Here is a 16,803-nt window from a genome sequence, read left to right as displayed (position 1 = left end):
AGTCCTCACTCCAGTAACAGCCCGTGAAGTTTATCTAGCATTTACTTTGTGCCAGGCACTGTTCTAAATTCTTTACAGATGTGCACTAATTTAAATCTTGCAACAACCCTATTAGGTAGATGCTAATATTATCCCTATTTTGTAAATAAGGAAACAGACAGAGATTAGGTAATTTAAGCAGTCCTACAGAGAGTAAACGGCAGAGCTAGATTTTTGAACCCAGGTAGTTTGTAATCCCTCTGCTAAGCTTATTTGCTTTCTAGTGTGAGGTTTGGAACCAAAGACTCCAGGAGATAACAAGGTGGAAGGGCATTCTAGGCATTTGGAACAACCAAAGGGAACAAAGGAGGCTAAACATTAAAGCCATACGTGTATTGAGGGAATTATGAGCAGCTGTGTGTTGAAGGATGGAGTAGAGATAAGAAAAGCTACCATTTATTGGGTATCAAGCTTTGAAGTAATGCTTGATGCCATTGGTAGGGTAGGGAGAAATGTAGAAATGAGCAGGAAAAGGAGGGAACTAGCCCTGGTTAGGAGGCCCCGTTGCAGCTGCTCCTACTTGGGTCAAGGCCCCTTGCAGCTGCTGTCACTTGGGGCACAAACACCTTGCTTGCTCAGCAAGATATGTTGTTAGAAGAAAAAAAAATGGTGGAGAGAGGGAAACCACTCTGCTTATCAGAATATACATCCTGCTTCTCAGGACCATTTTTTAATGAATTCTCAAATAAATCATGGGATAGTAATAGGTGCATGTGCATGCCCTAAGAAACAACCTTCATGTGCATGCCCTGAGAACCAGAGGGGAGAACAGGGCACCTCAGCAGAGAAAGAGAAAGATAACAGAGAGGGAGAGGGGGAGACAATTCTACCCATAGAGACAAAAACCCTCACACAATGTAATGCAAGGCTGCTTCCCTCTTTTGGGTCGGCGGGCTCCGTGTCACGGAGTGTACGAGGTATGATCAAAAGATACAGTGAATGTTTAAATTTTTAAAAATTATAGTAAAAGACACATTGCCATTAATTCCCATTAAATACAACCTCTCACTTCGAACACACTTATCCCATTGTTCTTGCCACTTTCTGAAGCAGTTCTGGAAGTCCTCTTTTGTGAGTGTCTTTACCTCATCCTCCATCATGACAATGCTGCACGTCACACATCGCTTCTGGTAAAGCAATTTCTGTCAAATAAAAACATGGTGTGTCCTCATTCACCTTACTCACTGGATCTGGCACCGTGCAACTTCTGGCTCTTTTCCAAAATCAAAATGACCCTGAAAGTAAACCTTTTGAATCAATTCATGACATCGAGGCAGCCACAACAGTGCAACTAAAGACTTCCAGAACTGCCTCAGAAAGTGGCAAGAACCGTGGGATAAGTGTGTTTGAAGTGAGGAGGAGTATTTTGAGGGGGATTAATGGCAATGTGTCTTTTACTGTAATAAATTCTTTACAATATAAACATTCACTGTATGTTTCGATTATACCTCATACTTGCTTTTACTAATAACCTTCTTGCTGTCCTACTTTGTACAAATCCTGTCTCTTGACTGAATTCTTTCCTTCAAAAAGACGAAAGCTGAAGCCGAAGTACGTCATCATTCCTGGTAACACCATCACCTCTTTTATCTTCAAGGAAACTCTGGGAAGTGCTATTTTTATCAGAATTTGTAGCAGAGGAACCTAAGGATTAGAAAGGTTAAGTGATTTACCCGAGGTCACATAAGTAAAAAGTGTCATAACTGGGACTCAATCAACATTGGCCTCAGCCCTTATGTTACCTCACCTCTGGGCAGGGCTGAATGTTGTATAACATGCTTCAGGTATCTGGGCAAAATTTAGCAGTAATTGGGAATTATTGAAAGTTTAAGAGGGAGGCTGGCATGGTGATCTGATCCATCTTCTAAAAAGATAGTTCTGCATGTTCCATTCAAAAAACAAATAAGTCAGAGAAGAGAAAATTAAAGTCCTAGTGAGAGACACTGTAGAGTCCCATTTGGAATTCAAAAGTGAGAGCTAATTCGAAGTGGGATTGGGGCAATTGTGGTGGCTATAGGTTATTCCAGGTCAGATTTCACAGTTCTGTGTCTTGCCTTTCACGTTAGTGGGTTCTCCATATGTGGCAGAAAGTACATAAGTCCATAATGAAGATCTGAGAGCAAAAGAGAAGCAAGCGATGCTGTAGGGTGGAGCAAATTCTCGGATTTGTTCAGAATCCAAATTAGAGAACAGCCAGGAGGGTTGGGAACAGCCTGACATAGAAATGAAGAAAAGCAGTACCCCAGTCCCTTCTGGCTTCTAGAATACCATAGACTGGGTGGCTTATAAACAGCGGACATTGTTTCTCACAGTTCTGGAGGCTGGAAGTCTAAGGTCAAAGCACCGCAGATTTCTTGTCTGGTCAGAGCCTGATTCCTGGTTCATAGACAGTTGTCTTCTCGCTGTGTCCTCCTGAGGTTGAAGGGACAAGGGAGCTCTCTGGGGTCTCTTTTATTAGGGCACTAATCCCACTCCGGAGGATTCCCCACACATGATTGAATCACCTTCCAGATGCCCACTTCCAATACCATCGCTTTGGGAATTAGGATTTCCACATATTAATTTTGGGGGGTCAGGGGGACAGAAGCATTCAGACCACAGCAAGCAGCTTACAATAACTCTCACAGTCTTTCTTTAAAAATATTGCTATTAAAAAATGTTTAATTGTAAAATATTTTAAAGATACCCACAAGAATAAATGATATAGTAATATTACATACTCACAACCCAGTTTTATCAAATCTTAAACATAATGCTTTTATTTTGAATATTTTCAAGATATTTAAAAAGATATACTGATATAATTTATATTCCTTTTGTGTCCTTTCTGATCCATTTCCTCCTCTCTTCAGACACAACCCAACAATAAATTCAGTGTTATTCTTGTACATGTTGTTATACTCATTTCAAAATATTGATAGAGCCATAAATATTGCATAATACTATTTCGCAGGTTCTTAAACTTTAAGTAAATGGTAGTATGATGTATGTATATTCTGCCACTGGCTCTTTCTGTTCAACTCTAGATACTCTAGTAGCTACTCTGGTTTATTCATTCTAACTGCTGTGTAATACTCCATTGTGTGGCTGTATCATGGTTTACTCATCATTTTCCTGATGATGGTCATTACTTGTTTCAATATTTTGCTACTATGAATAATGTTGCAATGAACATTATTGTCTGTAGCTTCTTGATCACAGGTGTGTGAGTTGATGACATTACCCTTTGAAAATAAAATAAGGAAAGACCAGGGAGAAAACACTTGAATGTTTGGCATAGGGAGTGATTGGTTACTAGGAGAAGTCATGAATAAATAGGCTTGCAGATTAGGTTGTTTCAAAGATTAGTTATTAAATGGGTCAGTAGTGTGAAAAATTTTAAGAGGATGGACAAATGTATCAGTTAGTCACTGCTGCCATAATGCTATGTGACAACCCACCCCAGAACCCAGGGGCTTGAAAAATTCATTTATTCTCTCAGATGTGTAGGATGGCTAAGATGGCTCTGCCTGGGGCCTGAGCTACCTGGAGGAAGCTCTTCTCCTGGCACTGTTGGAGTACAAGAGGGCACATTCAACTGCCAAGTACCTCTCAAGCGCTTGCTTGCATTATGGCTGCTAACAGCCTATTGGCCAAAGCAAGTAACATGACTGAGCCGAAAGACAAAGGAGGAAGTAGGATACTCTGCCCATGAGGGTAGGGCAGGGGGGATAGTTCTGAACAATCACCTAATCCATCTCAGCAGTATGCAGAGAGGTTTTGTGGGGACTTGGGAGCCAGCAACATGGTCAAGCTTTGTCAAATGAAACAAGGACAACTAGAGAAACCCCTACATCCAATATTCAGGACTGGGGGACAGGTAGAAACATGGAAGGCCTCAAGATCCCAGGAGAGTGTTAGGCATGGAAATAAGAATTTCCTAGGAAAGAGAACTCAATAAACCACCACATATTATTTTGGTATTTGGAACTACAAAACAATCAACAATACTAGCTAACGTGTTTTAAGTACCCACTACGTGCCAAGCACTGTTATAAATGCTTTGCAGCATCGTCTTATTTCTTACCCCAACCAGTAGGTAAGTCCTAATATATATTATTTTTAGGAGTTACATAAACTGTGCAGAGTAAGACTCTGGCCCAAGGTCACTTGACCAATAAATTATGTAGTTGAGACTCAAACCCAGGCAACCTGGCTCCAAAGCTTATCTTAATCACTACAATATACTGCCTATAAATCTACACATAATGCCAAGAGGCTGACCCAAGGGTCTGCCTCAGGAATAAGGGAGAGGAGAAAGGACTCGCCAGTGATCTAGGTGACAACATTTTTCTTTTAAATTCAAAAGTTCTATAGTTGTAGTCATATTTTTTAACCACAAAAATTGGCGTTATTCATGACCCCTGTTAGCTCAGTAGACAGGGAAGAAATATAAACTAAATGGCTGCATTCCTTGAGTGGGCCCTTTTCATTTCAGGAAGTAAATTATTCAACAAAGAAGACTCATCTGCTGGTTTATATGTAGCAGCAGGAGAGGGAGCAGGTGGTTTGGGTATTCTGGTTTGTGTGATTCAAAACTCTATACTAAATTACGATAGGCATATGTAGTACAGAGAGCAATGGCCCCCAAAGATATCTAACATCATCCCTGGAAACTGTGAATATGTTATGTTACAGGGCAAGGAGGAATTACGGTTGCTGATGGAATTAAGATTGTTAATCAGCTGACCTTAATATAAAGAGGTTATCCTGGATTATCTGAGTGGGCCAGATGTAATCACAGGAGTCCTTAATTGGGGAAGAGGGAAGCAGAGAGTCTGAGCAGAGATGGCACAGTGAGAAAGGCTCAACTGGTCATTGCTGGCTTTGAAGACAGAGGGCCAGGAGAGGGTGATCCAAGGAAGGCAGGCAGCCTCTAGGAACCGAAGAGCAAGGAAATGGATGCTCCCCGGGAGCCTCTAGACGGAATGCAGCCAACACCTTGATTTCAGCCTGGTGGGCCCATTTTGGATTTCTGACCTCCAGAACTGTAAAATAATAAATTTGTATCATTTTAAACCACTAAGTTTGTGGTAATCTGTTAGAGCAGCAATTGGAAACAAACACAACACTTCTCTGGGCATGAGCCACACTGTCTGCTGCTGCCCTCCAAGCAATGCAGTTCAATCATCCTGTAGAGCCAAACATTAATTGAATAAATATCATGGTCAATACTAAGAAAAATTTAAAAGAGAAAATGAGGCAATTCAACTTCTTCAGTTGATAAACCTTTCACATGGTAAAAAAAAATTTTTTTTAAACTCTAAAAAGATGTACATCAAAAGTCCTCCTGATATCTCTTCCCACCCACCCTGTCCCACTCTGTTTCTCCCTTTAGATAAACTCTTTCTTTAGTTTCTTACATATGTTCCTTCCACTGTTGCTTGTAAAACCAAGCAAAAGAGTTTATTACACAATCTTATTTCTTCCCTTTAGCACACAAAAGACAGCACATTATTTGCAGTTCTGTACCTTGTTTTTCTCAATTATTTTATTGATCAAAACAGCGGTGTGGATTTATTTTAATCAAAATTCATTGGTAAATATGTATTGACTGCACATTACCTGTAAAGCATTGTGCTAAGTGCTATGGAAGACAAAAAAGAAAAAAAGAAATGTGGTTTGGATATTAGTGTCTACAATTTAACTGAGGTCAACACAAACTCAAGTGAAATGAAACTCAGTAATTCATGATTTATAATTTTTATATATACTACTAAATTCTGGAGAAATGACTTGAAACATTTTAGCTTTAGGATAAAAGGGACACCAGGAAGATTGGGACAATCAGAGAAGAAGACAATGCAATTTGAAAAATTTGAACATTATTATTTGAAAGAGTTCTTAGTTTCTTTTTAATTTTAAATTAGTGTGCCCCATATTTCTCAGTCAGTTTTTAGTTTCTTTTTAATTTTAAATCAGTGTGCCCCATATTTCTCAGTCAGTTTTTAGTTTCTTTTTAATTTTAAATTAGTGTGCTCTATGTTTCTCAGTCGTGGCGTCACGTAGCCTTCTGCCACTGCACTTATCCTAAGAAAAGTTTTAGTGAAAATACTAACTTGAAGAAAAGGATTAGGACTAATGAACTGTCATTTAGATGTTTGTAAACTTCTGATTTGGTTTATCTACAGTTACTTAAACTATCAGAATGCATTTTTTTCTTGTCTTACAGCAAGATAATACGTGATGCCCCTTTAATCAACTCAGGACTTGTTGGGATTAGAGGAAAATCACTGGCTTAGACTGCAGCGCATGAGCTGAAGAGACTAGAACAGTGGTTTTCCAAGCTGGGAACCTGTTAGAAGAGAAAATTCTCTTGGATCTTATCCCAGACATACTGCTGTCGTAATAAGCCCTTCAGGTAATTCTGATGGACCCTAGAGCTTAAGAACCACTGGTTTAAGAAAACATCCTTCCTTAAATGGAAGAGTTGCTGCCATGGAGAAAGCAGAGAGACAGTCTTGCTTAAAAGCCAGAGCCTATCAGCTTTACACCAAACTTACAAATCTAAAGTGATGAGCTTTCTGCCAAGGGAGAAGATAAAATGGTCTTCCGCCTTCTGTTCTGCCTTATAATTCCTGACACTCGTTCAGAGATTGCCACAATAGACTAAGTCCTATCTCATCCTGGAAAATTCTGGGATTAGCAACACATGGGCATGAGGGGATATTTATTGAGAACCTGTTATTTATGCCCGATGTTGAGGAATGCACGTTGTGATCATAGTCTCATGTAATGCTTACTAATCAGCGTAAATGAGGTGTGGTTACCTCTATTTTCCAAATACAGAGACAGGCTCAGAGCAATTTGGTAATTTCCACAGGTTGTGTTCCACACAACCAAGAAATAATAGACCTGGATTTATATCCAGAAGGAAATGAGTAACAGGTGGTGTTTACATAGGATTTATTTTAATTGTTCCAGATTCAGAGTTTACGATCTTTGGTGTCAGGATGGCACCATTAAAATAAAACACACTCTAAGTATATTTTGTGAATTTTTCTAGTTGTAACAACTGCCCAGTTACCACCATTTAGACTGGAATCATGCATGATTATAAAACTAATATTTTTCCCTCTAAGGATACATTTTCTCAGAAGGAAATGTTAGATGATAATAATGGTAACAGTGATAAATGTTAAGATCCCAGAAACCAGGTTTATAGTCATCCAGAAAAAAAAAAAATCCAGAGATTATTTGATAAAATTTTCACCCATCTGAATATAGAACTACTTTTTAGTTTTCTAAGAAGCTAATTTTCTTATATCACCTTTTCTCTCTGCTAAATGGAATAATTTGAGAGTCAAATATAAGATTTTAGAGCAAAATTATTGAGGTATATTTAAAATACATGGTAAAATGTGAGGCAAAAACAAACAAAAGCAGGTTTAATTGACCAAGTGGTTGTGGATACTAGCTATGTTTGCTCTTACAGTGGTGTGCTGAACTGGCTTGGCATACAAGAGCTGATTGCTAAGTTTTCAGGAATTTTGCAAGCCAGTTATTAAACACAGCCATTATTAAAGTTATATTATTAAATAAACACAGTTGAATAAATATGTTAAAAATAAAAGTCCTAAAAATTAATCGCTCCCTAATTATTTTACTGTATCTTACTATTATCGATGCTCTTGCAGTCGTGCACGTCTATTATCTCTGTGCGGTAGAAATACTGTACAAGGTTGTGTTCCTGTGCATCTCTTCCCAGCTCCATGTTCAGTGACGTTAATGTTATGCAGGTAGGTTAATTTGGCATGGCAGGGCATAGAAAACTAGAAAACTAGCAAATGTGACAAAATCAGGCCTGTCTTGACTCCGGTTGTGAAACATTTATCAGCACACCGCTAATTATAACCCTGGGCAACTTTAAAATTAATGCATGGTTTGAGGTCAAGTGTTTGTTTCTGATTTATATTAGAAATTATAACCAAAAGGCATGGAATTTAAGGACTGTGTAAAAGTTCTGGCAGAAGAGAAACAGCATACACAAAAGTTTAAAAAATGAGTTTTAAAAAGGGACTACAAGGAGTGACAAGTTCGTGAACTTGTTACAATGATGTTGCTAACCTTTTTTAATATCAGAAGGATTATTCATTATGAATTTGTACCAACTGGACAAACAGTTAACGTAGTTTACTATTTGGAAGTGCTGAAAAGGCTGCATGAAAAACTTAGACGACCTGAACTTTTTGCCAACAATTCATTCATCACAATGCACCAGCTCACAGGACACTGTCTGTGCAGGAGTTTTTAGCAAGCAAACAAATAACTGAATTGGAACACACTGTATTGGAACTCCCTACTCACCTGATCTGGTCCCCAGTGACTTCTTTTTTTACCTTAAGATAAAGGAAATATAGAAAGGAAGACATTTTGATGACATTCAAGACATCAAGGGTAATATGACAACAGTTCTGATGGCCATTCCAGAAAAAGAGATTCAAAATTGCTTTGAAGGGTGGCCTAGGTGCTAGTATCAGTGCATAGCTTCCCAAGGGGAGTACTTCAAAGGTGACCATAATGATATTCAGCAATGAGGTAGGTAGCACTTTTTCTAAGATGAGTTCACGAACATAATTGTCAGACTTCGTTGTGACAGACTGTGGGCAGGATTAATTAAATTAAAGGAATCCACAGAGGGGATGAAGCTCCAAGGACTAGGAACAGGATGAAATCATTACGATCTTTAGGCCTGCATGGACAAGGGAGGGATGGTGTTATCAGAGTCTTCGAGAACTGGACTGTGGAAGAGGGGACATTTAACAGGACCCGTGGCCCAGGAGGGATGCAGGGACCACCAGAACCACAGCAAAGCATGGGGAGGACGGTGTTGTGCAATAGACACATTCCAACTTCTCTCCCAACAAAAAGCCAAGGGACAAGGAAGCTTTGGAGAAGCAGTTAGGAAAATCAGTTTCCTGGAGCATAAACAGGGCAGAGAATCTGTGTGGAGACGAAGGAAGCAGCACCGGGACTTTTGTGAGTCACTGTTACAGAGCGTTGGCTTGTTTTGGACACATTCCTTAGTGGGATGCTTAGGGGAGACATCTTGAAATTGGTTTTTAACAATTTATGGAAATTCTCCCAGAGACTGGGATTCTAGTAAACTGTTATAACTTACTGGTCTTGGAACTTAAGCGGCCTTAAATCCAAATCAGCTCAGGGATAACAGCTAGTTGTTTTAGAGAGTTGCAGCATGGATCTATTTTGTGATATTAGTCAAGTGACTGATTTTTTCATGATAAGCATTAAATCCAAGTTATAGGGGCTTTGGACTATTTTTAAGCAATACCCATTTGTACTTGTGAAGGCCTTCTGGCAGGGATCTGAAATCCTGAGATTCATAAGGAACTTTCCAAGAAAATTATTCAGGACAATCACCTAGAACTAACTCTCTCCTAGGGTGGATGTGAGGAGTGAATGAAGTAGTGAATGGAAAGGAGTCATTGTTCTTGATTGCCAGACGTGACCACTATATTACTTGATGTTGTCAAGTAATATATTTTTACCAGGCTCTTAGTATGCCAATCTAAAGGGCTCCTCGTTAGAGTCCTCTCGGGCTCACTTGGGGACAGAATCTCTATTACACACTAGGGTATAAACAAAAAAGGACTACGCAGACCTGACAAGCCCAGTGACCGAAAATAACTACACGGGATGATCTGAACGTTAACTCCTGACCGGGAAGGTCATAGTGGGTCGTCACATCCCAGGCCTGTGGTTTCCTTAGTAAAAGGTTAATCTTTACCTTAAGGGAGCCCTGTCTATTCTTGTGCATCTAGGATAACATACCTTTGAAATAGCAGAGTTTTTCTCTTCTATACTCTTCAAAAACAGGCAACAGAGCATGAAGGTGCCCAGACTCCTCATGGTTTTAGTCTTGCCCACATACCATCTCTATGTGCTGTAATTGTTAAATGTTAACTATTCTGTGCCCACCAGTGTAAAAAAGGTACATATCTCTTCATTTTCCTTCCTATCCAATCCTAGACATTTCCCCACTGTTTCTCCCACCTCCCTAATCTACCACCAATAGATTTCATGTAACCTTCCTACACTTTTGCTTCTTTGATTCTAAATGTATTTTAAAAACTATAAAACTGCATTTCTCTGGAGCATTTTCTCAATCCATTGAGATATTGCTTTTGGGCACGTCCTCAAAATTTTGGCTTAAATAAATTTTTACTAGGGCTTTGTTGCGTCCTGCACAACACAAGCCGTGGGAAGGCGAGGGAGGCGGCGAGGGTTAAACTCTCATAAAGAGACAGAGACTCAAATATAGTTATATCACCGAGGACCAAGGGACTCACAGCCTCAAGGGACTGGAGCCCCGAATTGGTCACGTGGGTATTTATTGATTTTTTTTACAATAGAGATCACATGATTAGGGGCAGGGTCTGCGAAACTCTTACACCACACAATAATCATTCATTCCAAATCCCATAATCGTCCCAAAGCGACCCATCCCCCAAATGACCAAGGTGTGATACATACAACCCCTGGGGGAACAAGTCTCACAAGATAAGATTATCCCATGAGCCAAACAGGAGGGGCCAGATGCTATTGCTCTAATGGGTCCATTACACCTGAGGGTAAAGGACAACAGTTGAGGCATGCGTCAGCAGCTTCTCAGAAGAGGAGGGGCACAGCTACCTCCTAACTTTACATTAGCTCATGGGGGTCCTAGGGGGGTCCCGTCTGGCTTAGGTTGTTTCTCCCGTGAGAAATCTTACCCGTCTTTGACTGCAGACGCTGCTTACAAGGACCAAACATGGAGACTTAGGGTAGCATAAACTCAACCCCAATGAGGGACAATCCCGCAGGGTCACCTTTCCCTAAGGAAAGATTGGAGGGGACAGACTGCTAGGTTGCTGTGTGACTACGGGGCTTTCCACAGGTTTGGATGCTTCTTTCATTGACGTTTACTGGCATCTTAATATTAGGTTAATACATGTAACACTACTGATATTGGACTATTTTTAACCTATGAACTCAACACCTATATGGGGTTGAACTTAGTGAAATATTATCGATGTAGTCTTCCTCTCCTTCTCTCAGTATTGCTTCAAAACCCTAGTTTGTGAGATATTGCAAAATCTAAATGAGAACTCATTTTCTACCACTTAGTCCCAAGTTTCCTAAATGCTATGGTTATGAAATTTCAGGTCCGAGGAAGCATTTTCATAGCCACTCCTAACAATTCATAGATTGCTATCTGATCCAGCTTCTCTATAGGCCTACGAGAAATGCACTCCAGGGCTTAGAACCTGCTGTGAGGCAAAGGACAATCATGGGAGATTGTGAGGAAGTGAATGAAGTTTCCCTTAAGTCCCTGGCAGCATGTAAGGAAATCCCAGGCTTGGTTGTGGTGTCTTTTCCCAGCTTTTATGAAAACATGCTTTCTCAAGTCTTGTTGAAGTGGTAGATTTACAATGAAAAGGTATCAACAGAGCCCTGCTGATCACAGTCCTTGAGATACCACCCCCCACACACACGCACACGCACACGCACACACACCAATACCACAGAGGGGAAAGGTACACAAATGTGCAGGCTTGCAGAATGCCGACACTGCCTGGGCTCAGTCCCACTCTGACTCTGCCATTTTTCCCTTATAAACTCTTATTTGGCGCTTTGGTCATCTCCAGGCTGTTATGGACACTTAACAAATCTTTGTGGGTACATAAAAGGACATAGCCATTTTCACAAGTATCCTGAGAAAGTTTGACGATAGTAAATAAAGTGTGAATACTCACCTTACAGTATTGTTCATGGAGATTTTTAATTATTCCTTTTTGTCCTGGGGTTTCAACTGATTACAAAAAAAGAGCTATGATGATCTCGGGACATGTAATTTATTTTTCATCTTGCTCTTAGCACATGTTTCTGAGATTCAATCTTGTCAGAGGGGTTTTCTCCAAAAAAACTTTGCCTCAAATTTCGGAATGATTTTGCCATCTCAATGACATTGTCTTCTGTTAACTAGATGAATAATCCAAAAAGAACATAGCAAAAAAAGCGCAACCACACTGTCATTTATTAATACAAATTTATACAGTGACATAGGCTTTTGGAGAAATCAGAAATTCGTAACACACAAATTGGTACTGGAAATACAAAAATCATTTGAGAGTCAAGGAATCAGGTTGACAGCACCACAAATGTTTTATTCAGTCTGAATAGGTGTGTAGTATCTGAGAAGAACAAAAATTCCTATAGGACACTGAGGCTGAATGTCATAAGACTGTGCAAACACATGCCAATGTTATTTCCCATCCACCAATTAAAATCTGCAGGAGTCCTCCAGGAGGCCTGGGGGACAATAAAAGGGCAGCGAGGCAGACACAAAGGTGTAGACTCTTCTTTCTTTTAACCTTCACAGCGTGTGATAACAAATAGCAACCCGAGGGGTTTTGTTCATTCTTACCTAAAAGCATGGTATAAAAGGTTAGTAAGACACACACAGGCATTTAGTGAGCAAGTCAGAGAAACTGAAAGCAGTTTTGACTGAAATATAATCCCACATCAGTCACCAAATGATCTGATCCCTAACATGAAGTATAAAACATAAACAAAATGAAAAATTCTGTATCAAAGGAGTCAATCTCAACTTCGCATCTCAGAACACTTTCTATGTAATAAGTGTGTATCCACTGGAGAAGTACCACATTCAGTGGAGTGGTCCCCTGTCATGGGGGCGGACGGGAGGGCAGAGAGGAAGGGAGGCAGGAATATTCCAAGGGCTTGCCTTTCTAACAGATGGTTTCCTGTTTCAAGGTCCTCATGGGAAGCTGCCCTGTCATGCCAGACCTACACAGAGGCTGCTAGGAGCACTAGGAGACCTGGCTCTATTGCTTCCCACGCTAGCTTCATTCTGCCCCCTGTCTGTGCTCTTCTGTGCATGTGTCCAATGCTGTAGTAATGGAAGGGATGTATGTACACGAAGAATATCTGAGCAAATGGAAAGCTGCTGCTTTAATGTATAGCACTGGAAGCAGTTATAAATAACGGGCCAAATCAAAAGTTGCTCCACAAATGACTGGCTTCCTGTCCTTGTAGAATTAGCATTAACCTTCTAGGTTGTTCTGGAGAAGATTCTATGCCTGGCTGGCGAGCTCTCCAGCCACGAGACACTTATGAGGCTGATACAGTTCTGCCCCGCATTGCCCAGCTGGTCTCAAGTACCCCCTGACCAGCCAGGTTTCCAGTTCTGGGCTCCCCCAATTCATCCTCTCCTGGAAACTTGACACTCGTCTCAGAATGCTAAGTCAGACGTTCCTCTCAATGTCCTGCTCAATCGACCGAGTTACAGTTTCCCCTCCTGCTAATACATTCTGATTTTTCTGTTCAGTCCTCCTCAGAATGACTACCAGAGTCATGCCTGTGTAAATCGGTGTTCTTTTTTCCAATGAGAAGAGGATTTCACAATCCAGTAGAAGAGAGTTTTTATTGTTTTTCTTTACTTGCCCGTGTAATATCGCCACCATATGGGCTCAACTCCCCTTCCTAAATTTATTCCACTATCACTCACCCATGACACCAGTCATTTGTTCACTCAACAAATATTTCTGGAGTGTTTGTTATGTGCAAGGCACTGCTGAATAAGCAAAGGCATGGCTCACATAGGTCCTTCTCTCAAGGAGTTTGGAAGCTGGGAGAGATGCCTAAAACCTTTCACAGTTCGTTCTGTGTGGCTTTTAGTACCAAAGTGTTTCCAGTTTGGAATGTTCTCAAAGAGTTTGGGTCATTCTAATACAAATATTACACAACGTGAATGCTCTGTTATTTGCTCAGTGATTATGGTGTGCCATGCATCGAGAAGAGTGTGTCTTTTACTCCTGAACAATGGAATTGTGCTTCCAATTCAAAACAACAGACATGCATGCTTATGTTTTTGCCGGTAAGGCAGGGACCAAAAAGAAACACAAAAGCAAGCTGTGTGGACACTCCGTGCAAAATCATCAAGCTGCTATTTGAACACTAAATCATTTTAAAGCCATGTGTTTATGGCCTTTGTCATGTGCTAATATGGTGAAATAAGTGCCTGAGCTACCAGAAAAGAACCCCCCTCAAAAGAGAAATCCCTGAAATGCGGTACCAGGAATGCTGCCTTTCTCTGCTGTGAGCACTAGTACTTTATCTGCTGTGAGGACCAGAACTTCATCTGCTGTGAGTACTAGTAGGCACCTATTAACTGATTTCACTCTGGACTGGGCTTTCTCCGAATTTGATTTGGAGAAAAAAGCAAATGAATCATTTACTTTCCTGAAGGCCTAACAAAATAAAAGCCCCACAGCTAGCGAAGTACACAGGCTTGCCTATTATTGGACTGGGCAAAGCCTGGGGTAGCAGGAAGCGTGGTAGGTGTTTTCAGCATCCATGGCAATGCAGAATAAGAAGGCCACAGTGCATCGATCTTGTTTTGCAGTATCCTTCGAGGACGTCTTCCACATCCTTGGTGCAGCATGAACTAGTCAGGCACAAGGACCTCTCCCTGGGCCGGGGGTGCAGTGCATCACTAACGTGCTCTGAGTGCTTGCCAGGCCCCTCCGCTCCCCAGGCTTCGGTCTCTCCATCTGTAAGGGGTGTTGTGCTATGCCTAATGTCTGATATCTGATGTCTGACAGGAGAGGCCCGAGGTTTCTCCCATGAGTTATGAAGAAGTGCTCTGTTCTAGAGCACTTTGAACCCCCAGGTTAAAAGGATTCTGGAAAAGTAAAGTACAATTAGAGGTCATGGAGGACAGGTTGTCAAGTGGACACAATGAGCAAACACATCTGCTGTGCTGATTAGCAGAATTTTGAATGGAATCTGGTGTCAGCAATTCGAACTCTGCTGTCCAGAGGCCCAGGAAAACATCCAAGTAGAAGCAAGCAGGAGGTGGGGGAGGAAACCAAAGGACCTGAACCACAACCCCCGAGATCTGCCACGGTATATTCCTGTCCTCTGAACTCCCTCCGCTAACCTAATTGTCACACGTCTGTGCTAATAGTAAAAGATCGGCCTTACAGAAGGAGCAATCGTAGCTGCTGAGCCTATTAAAGGGATCCACAGAAACAACTACTCCAATAACCTGGGGGTCTCAGTGGTTCTTTGTTTAATGAGGTAGCTCAGTTGTGAGTTGATGCATGTGATGTGTGCCTTCCACCGCTTAAAGCTACAGTTTTCCCTTTTTAATTTGCAAGATTATAAAAATACCAGTATTTCCCCCTGTTTTATAAAAATGATTTTAGAAAAAAATACACATGGTGTCCTCCATTAAACTTCCGTTCCGTCTTGTAAATTGTTGTGTACTCTGACTTCCAGATTCAATTTTTTCACTTTAGCACCTTTGAACGCGTAAGCCCCCTCAGCGTCAGTCAGTATGTTGACGTTCCGCACAGTGCAGTACTGTCTGTTCACGTTCTTCTCCACCCTGTCCGAGCTCCTCTTGGACACATCCAACTTGGTATTCAGAGGGTATTCCTCCAAAATGTCCTCTATGGGCAGTTTCTTCCTGTGTTTCTGGCACTTCCTGGTGATGAAACAAGCCACCAAAAACACCAGAAAGAGAAGCATGATAGCAGCCAGTGCACTGCCAATCGATGCCCCAGTTTGGGATAGAGAAGCCGCTACAACTGGCTCTTGCATCTCCAGATTCAGGGACTTCATATTGGTGCCATTCTTGACTTGGTCCCCTTCGTTGTCATAGATGAGGGAATCATCCAGGGTCAGTCGACCACTAGGGTCCACCAGGTCCCTTCGGTTGCGCCTCAGAGGGGCCGGGAGCGAGCGCTGGACCCGGGGCCCTGAGACGGTGTCAGGGCCGATGACGTAGATCACCTGGAGATACCACTGGTGTCCCGCTTCTACCTGCAGGAGGAGGAAAACAGGAGACGAACTGAACATGTCATTGTTGCCCACAGCCCACCTGGGAAGAAAGGATTGGAAAGACAGTTGCCACCACAAACCTTCATAAATAAATGGTTTCAAGAAAAGCGTTAGCAATGGTTGGTGTCTACTATTAGAGAATTGAACCAAATATTATGGATTCCACTTTACTTCCAAATTAGGGTGATTTTGGTCCAGCTATACACATTCTTTTCTTTTTCCTTATCTGTTTATAATGTAGCCCTAATAATTTATCTTTCATGGTCTCTTTAGCTAAGTAAATGTTCATGATTTGTTGGTCTTCATTGACAACAATGATACACTAATATTAACCACCTTTATTCTCAGTGAAGTTTAATTGTATACTATGCTACTTTACTATTTTTTAATGAACTTTAGTTAAAATAGAGTCATTCAACAAATACTCACTAAACACCTACTTTGTGGATAATAAGCAGACACTTATCAAAAATTTACTAAATCTGAATACTTTCTGGATCATCCCCTGAGTGGTTATATCAGCAAGTATTTTATTTCTGTGTCATCTGCCCCTATTAAAACCCTCAATGGTTTTGAAGTGACTTCTGAAGAGTAATAATAGTTGTGAAATACAAGGTCATTGGTTACTATTTGGAGAGAGAAAAAGGTGGAATTTGATCTTGGAAGTTCTTATTTATCACTGAGACTTATTTTTGCTTATCAAACACTAGTAATTCTTGTCATTCTTTTTATCAAAGTTTACTGGGCTGACAAGTATTAGTAAAGTTACGTAGGTTTCAGGTGTACAATTCTGTAATACATCATCTACACATCACATTGAGTGTTCACCACCCAGAGTCACTTCTCCTTCCATCA

General features: G+C 40.9%; 1 protein-coding gene across 1 annotated transcript in view; it reads right to left on the bottom strand.

The window, feature by feature from the left end:
- Positions 1-12,096: 12,096 nt before the first annotated feature.
- FRAS1 (Fraser extracellular matrix complex subunit 1) overlaps positions 12,097-16,803 on the bottom strand; it is a 423,267-nt gene continuing 418,560 nt past the window's right edge. Inside the window, exon 74 of the mRNA XM_081054857.1 lies at positions 12,097-15,930. Within this exon, the coding sequence (XP_080910983.1) occupies positions 15,337-15,930 (594 nt within the window). The 3' untranslated portion in view covers positions 12,097-15,336. The remainder of the gene's footprint in view (positions 15,931-16,803) is intronic.

Source organism: Rhinolophus hipposideros (genome assembly GCF_964194185.1).
Source record: "Rhinolophus hipposideros genome assembly, chromosome: 1".
Lineage (NCBI taxonomy): Eukaryota > Metazoa > Chordata > Mammalia > Chiroptera > Rhinolophidae > Rhinolophus > Rhinolophus hipposideros.
Note: the sequence above shows the minus strand (reverse complement) of the source record. Positions and strands in the feature narration are given on the sequence as shown.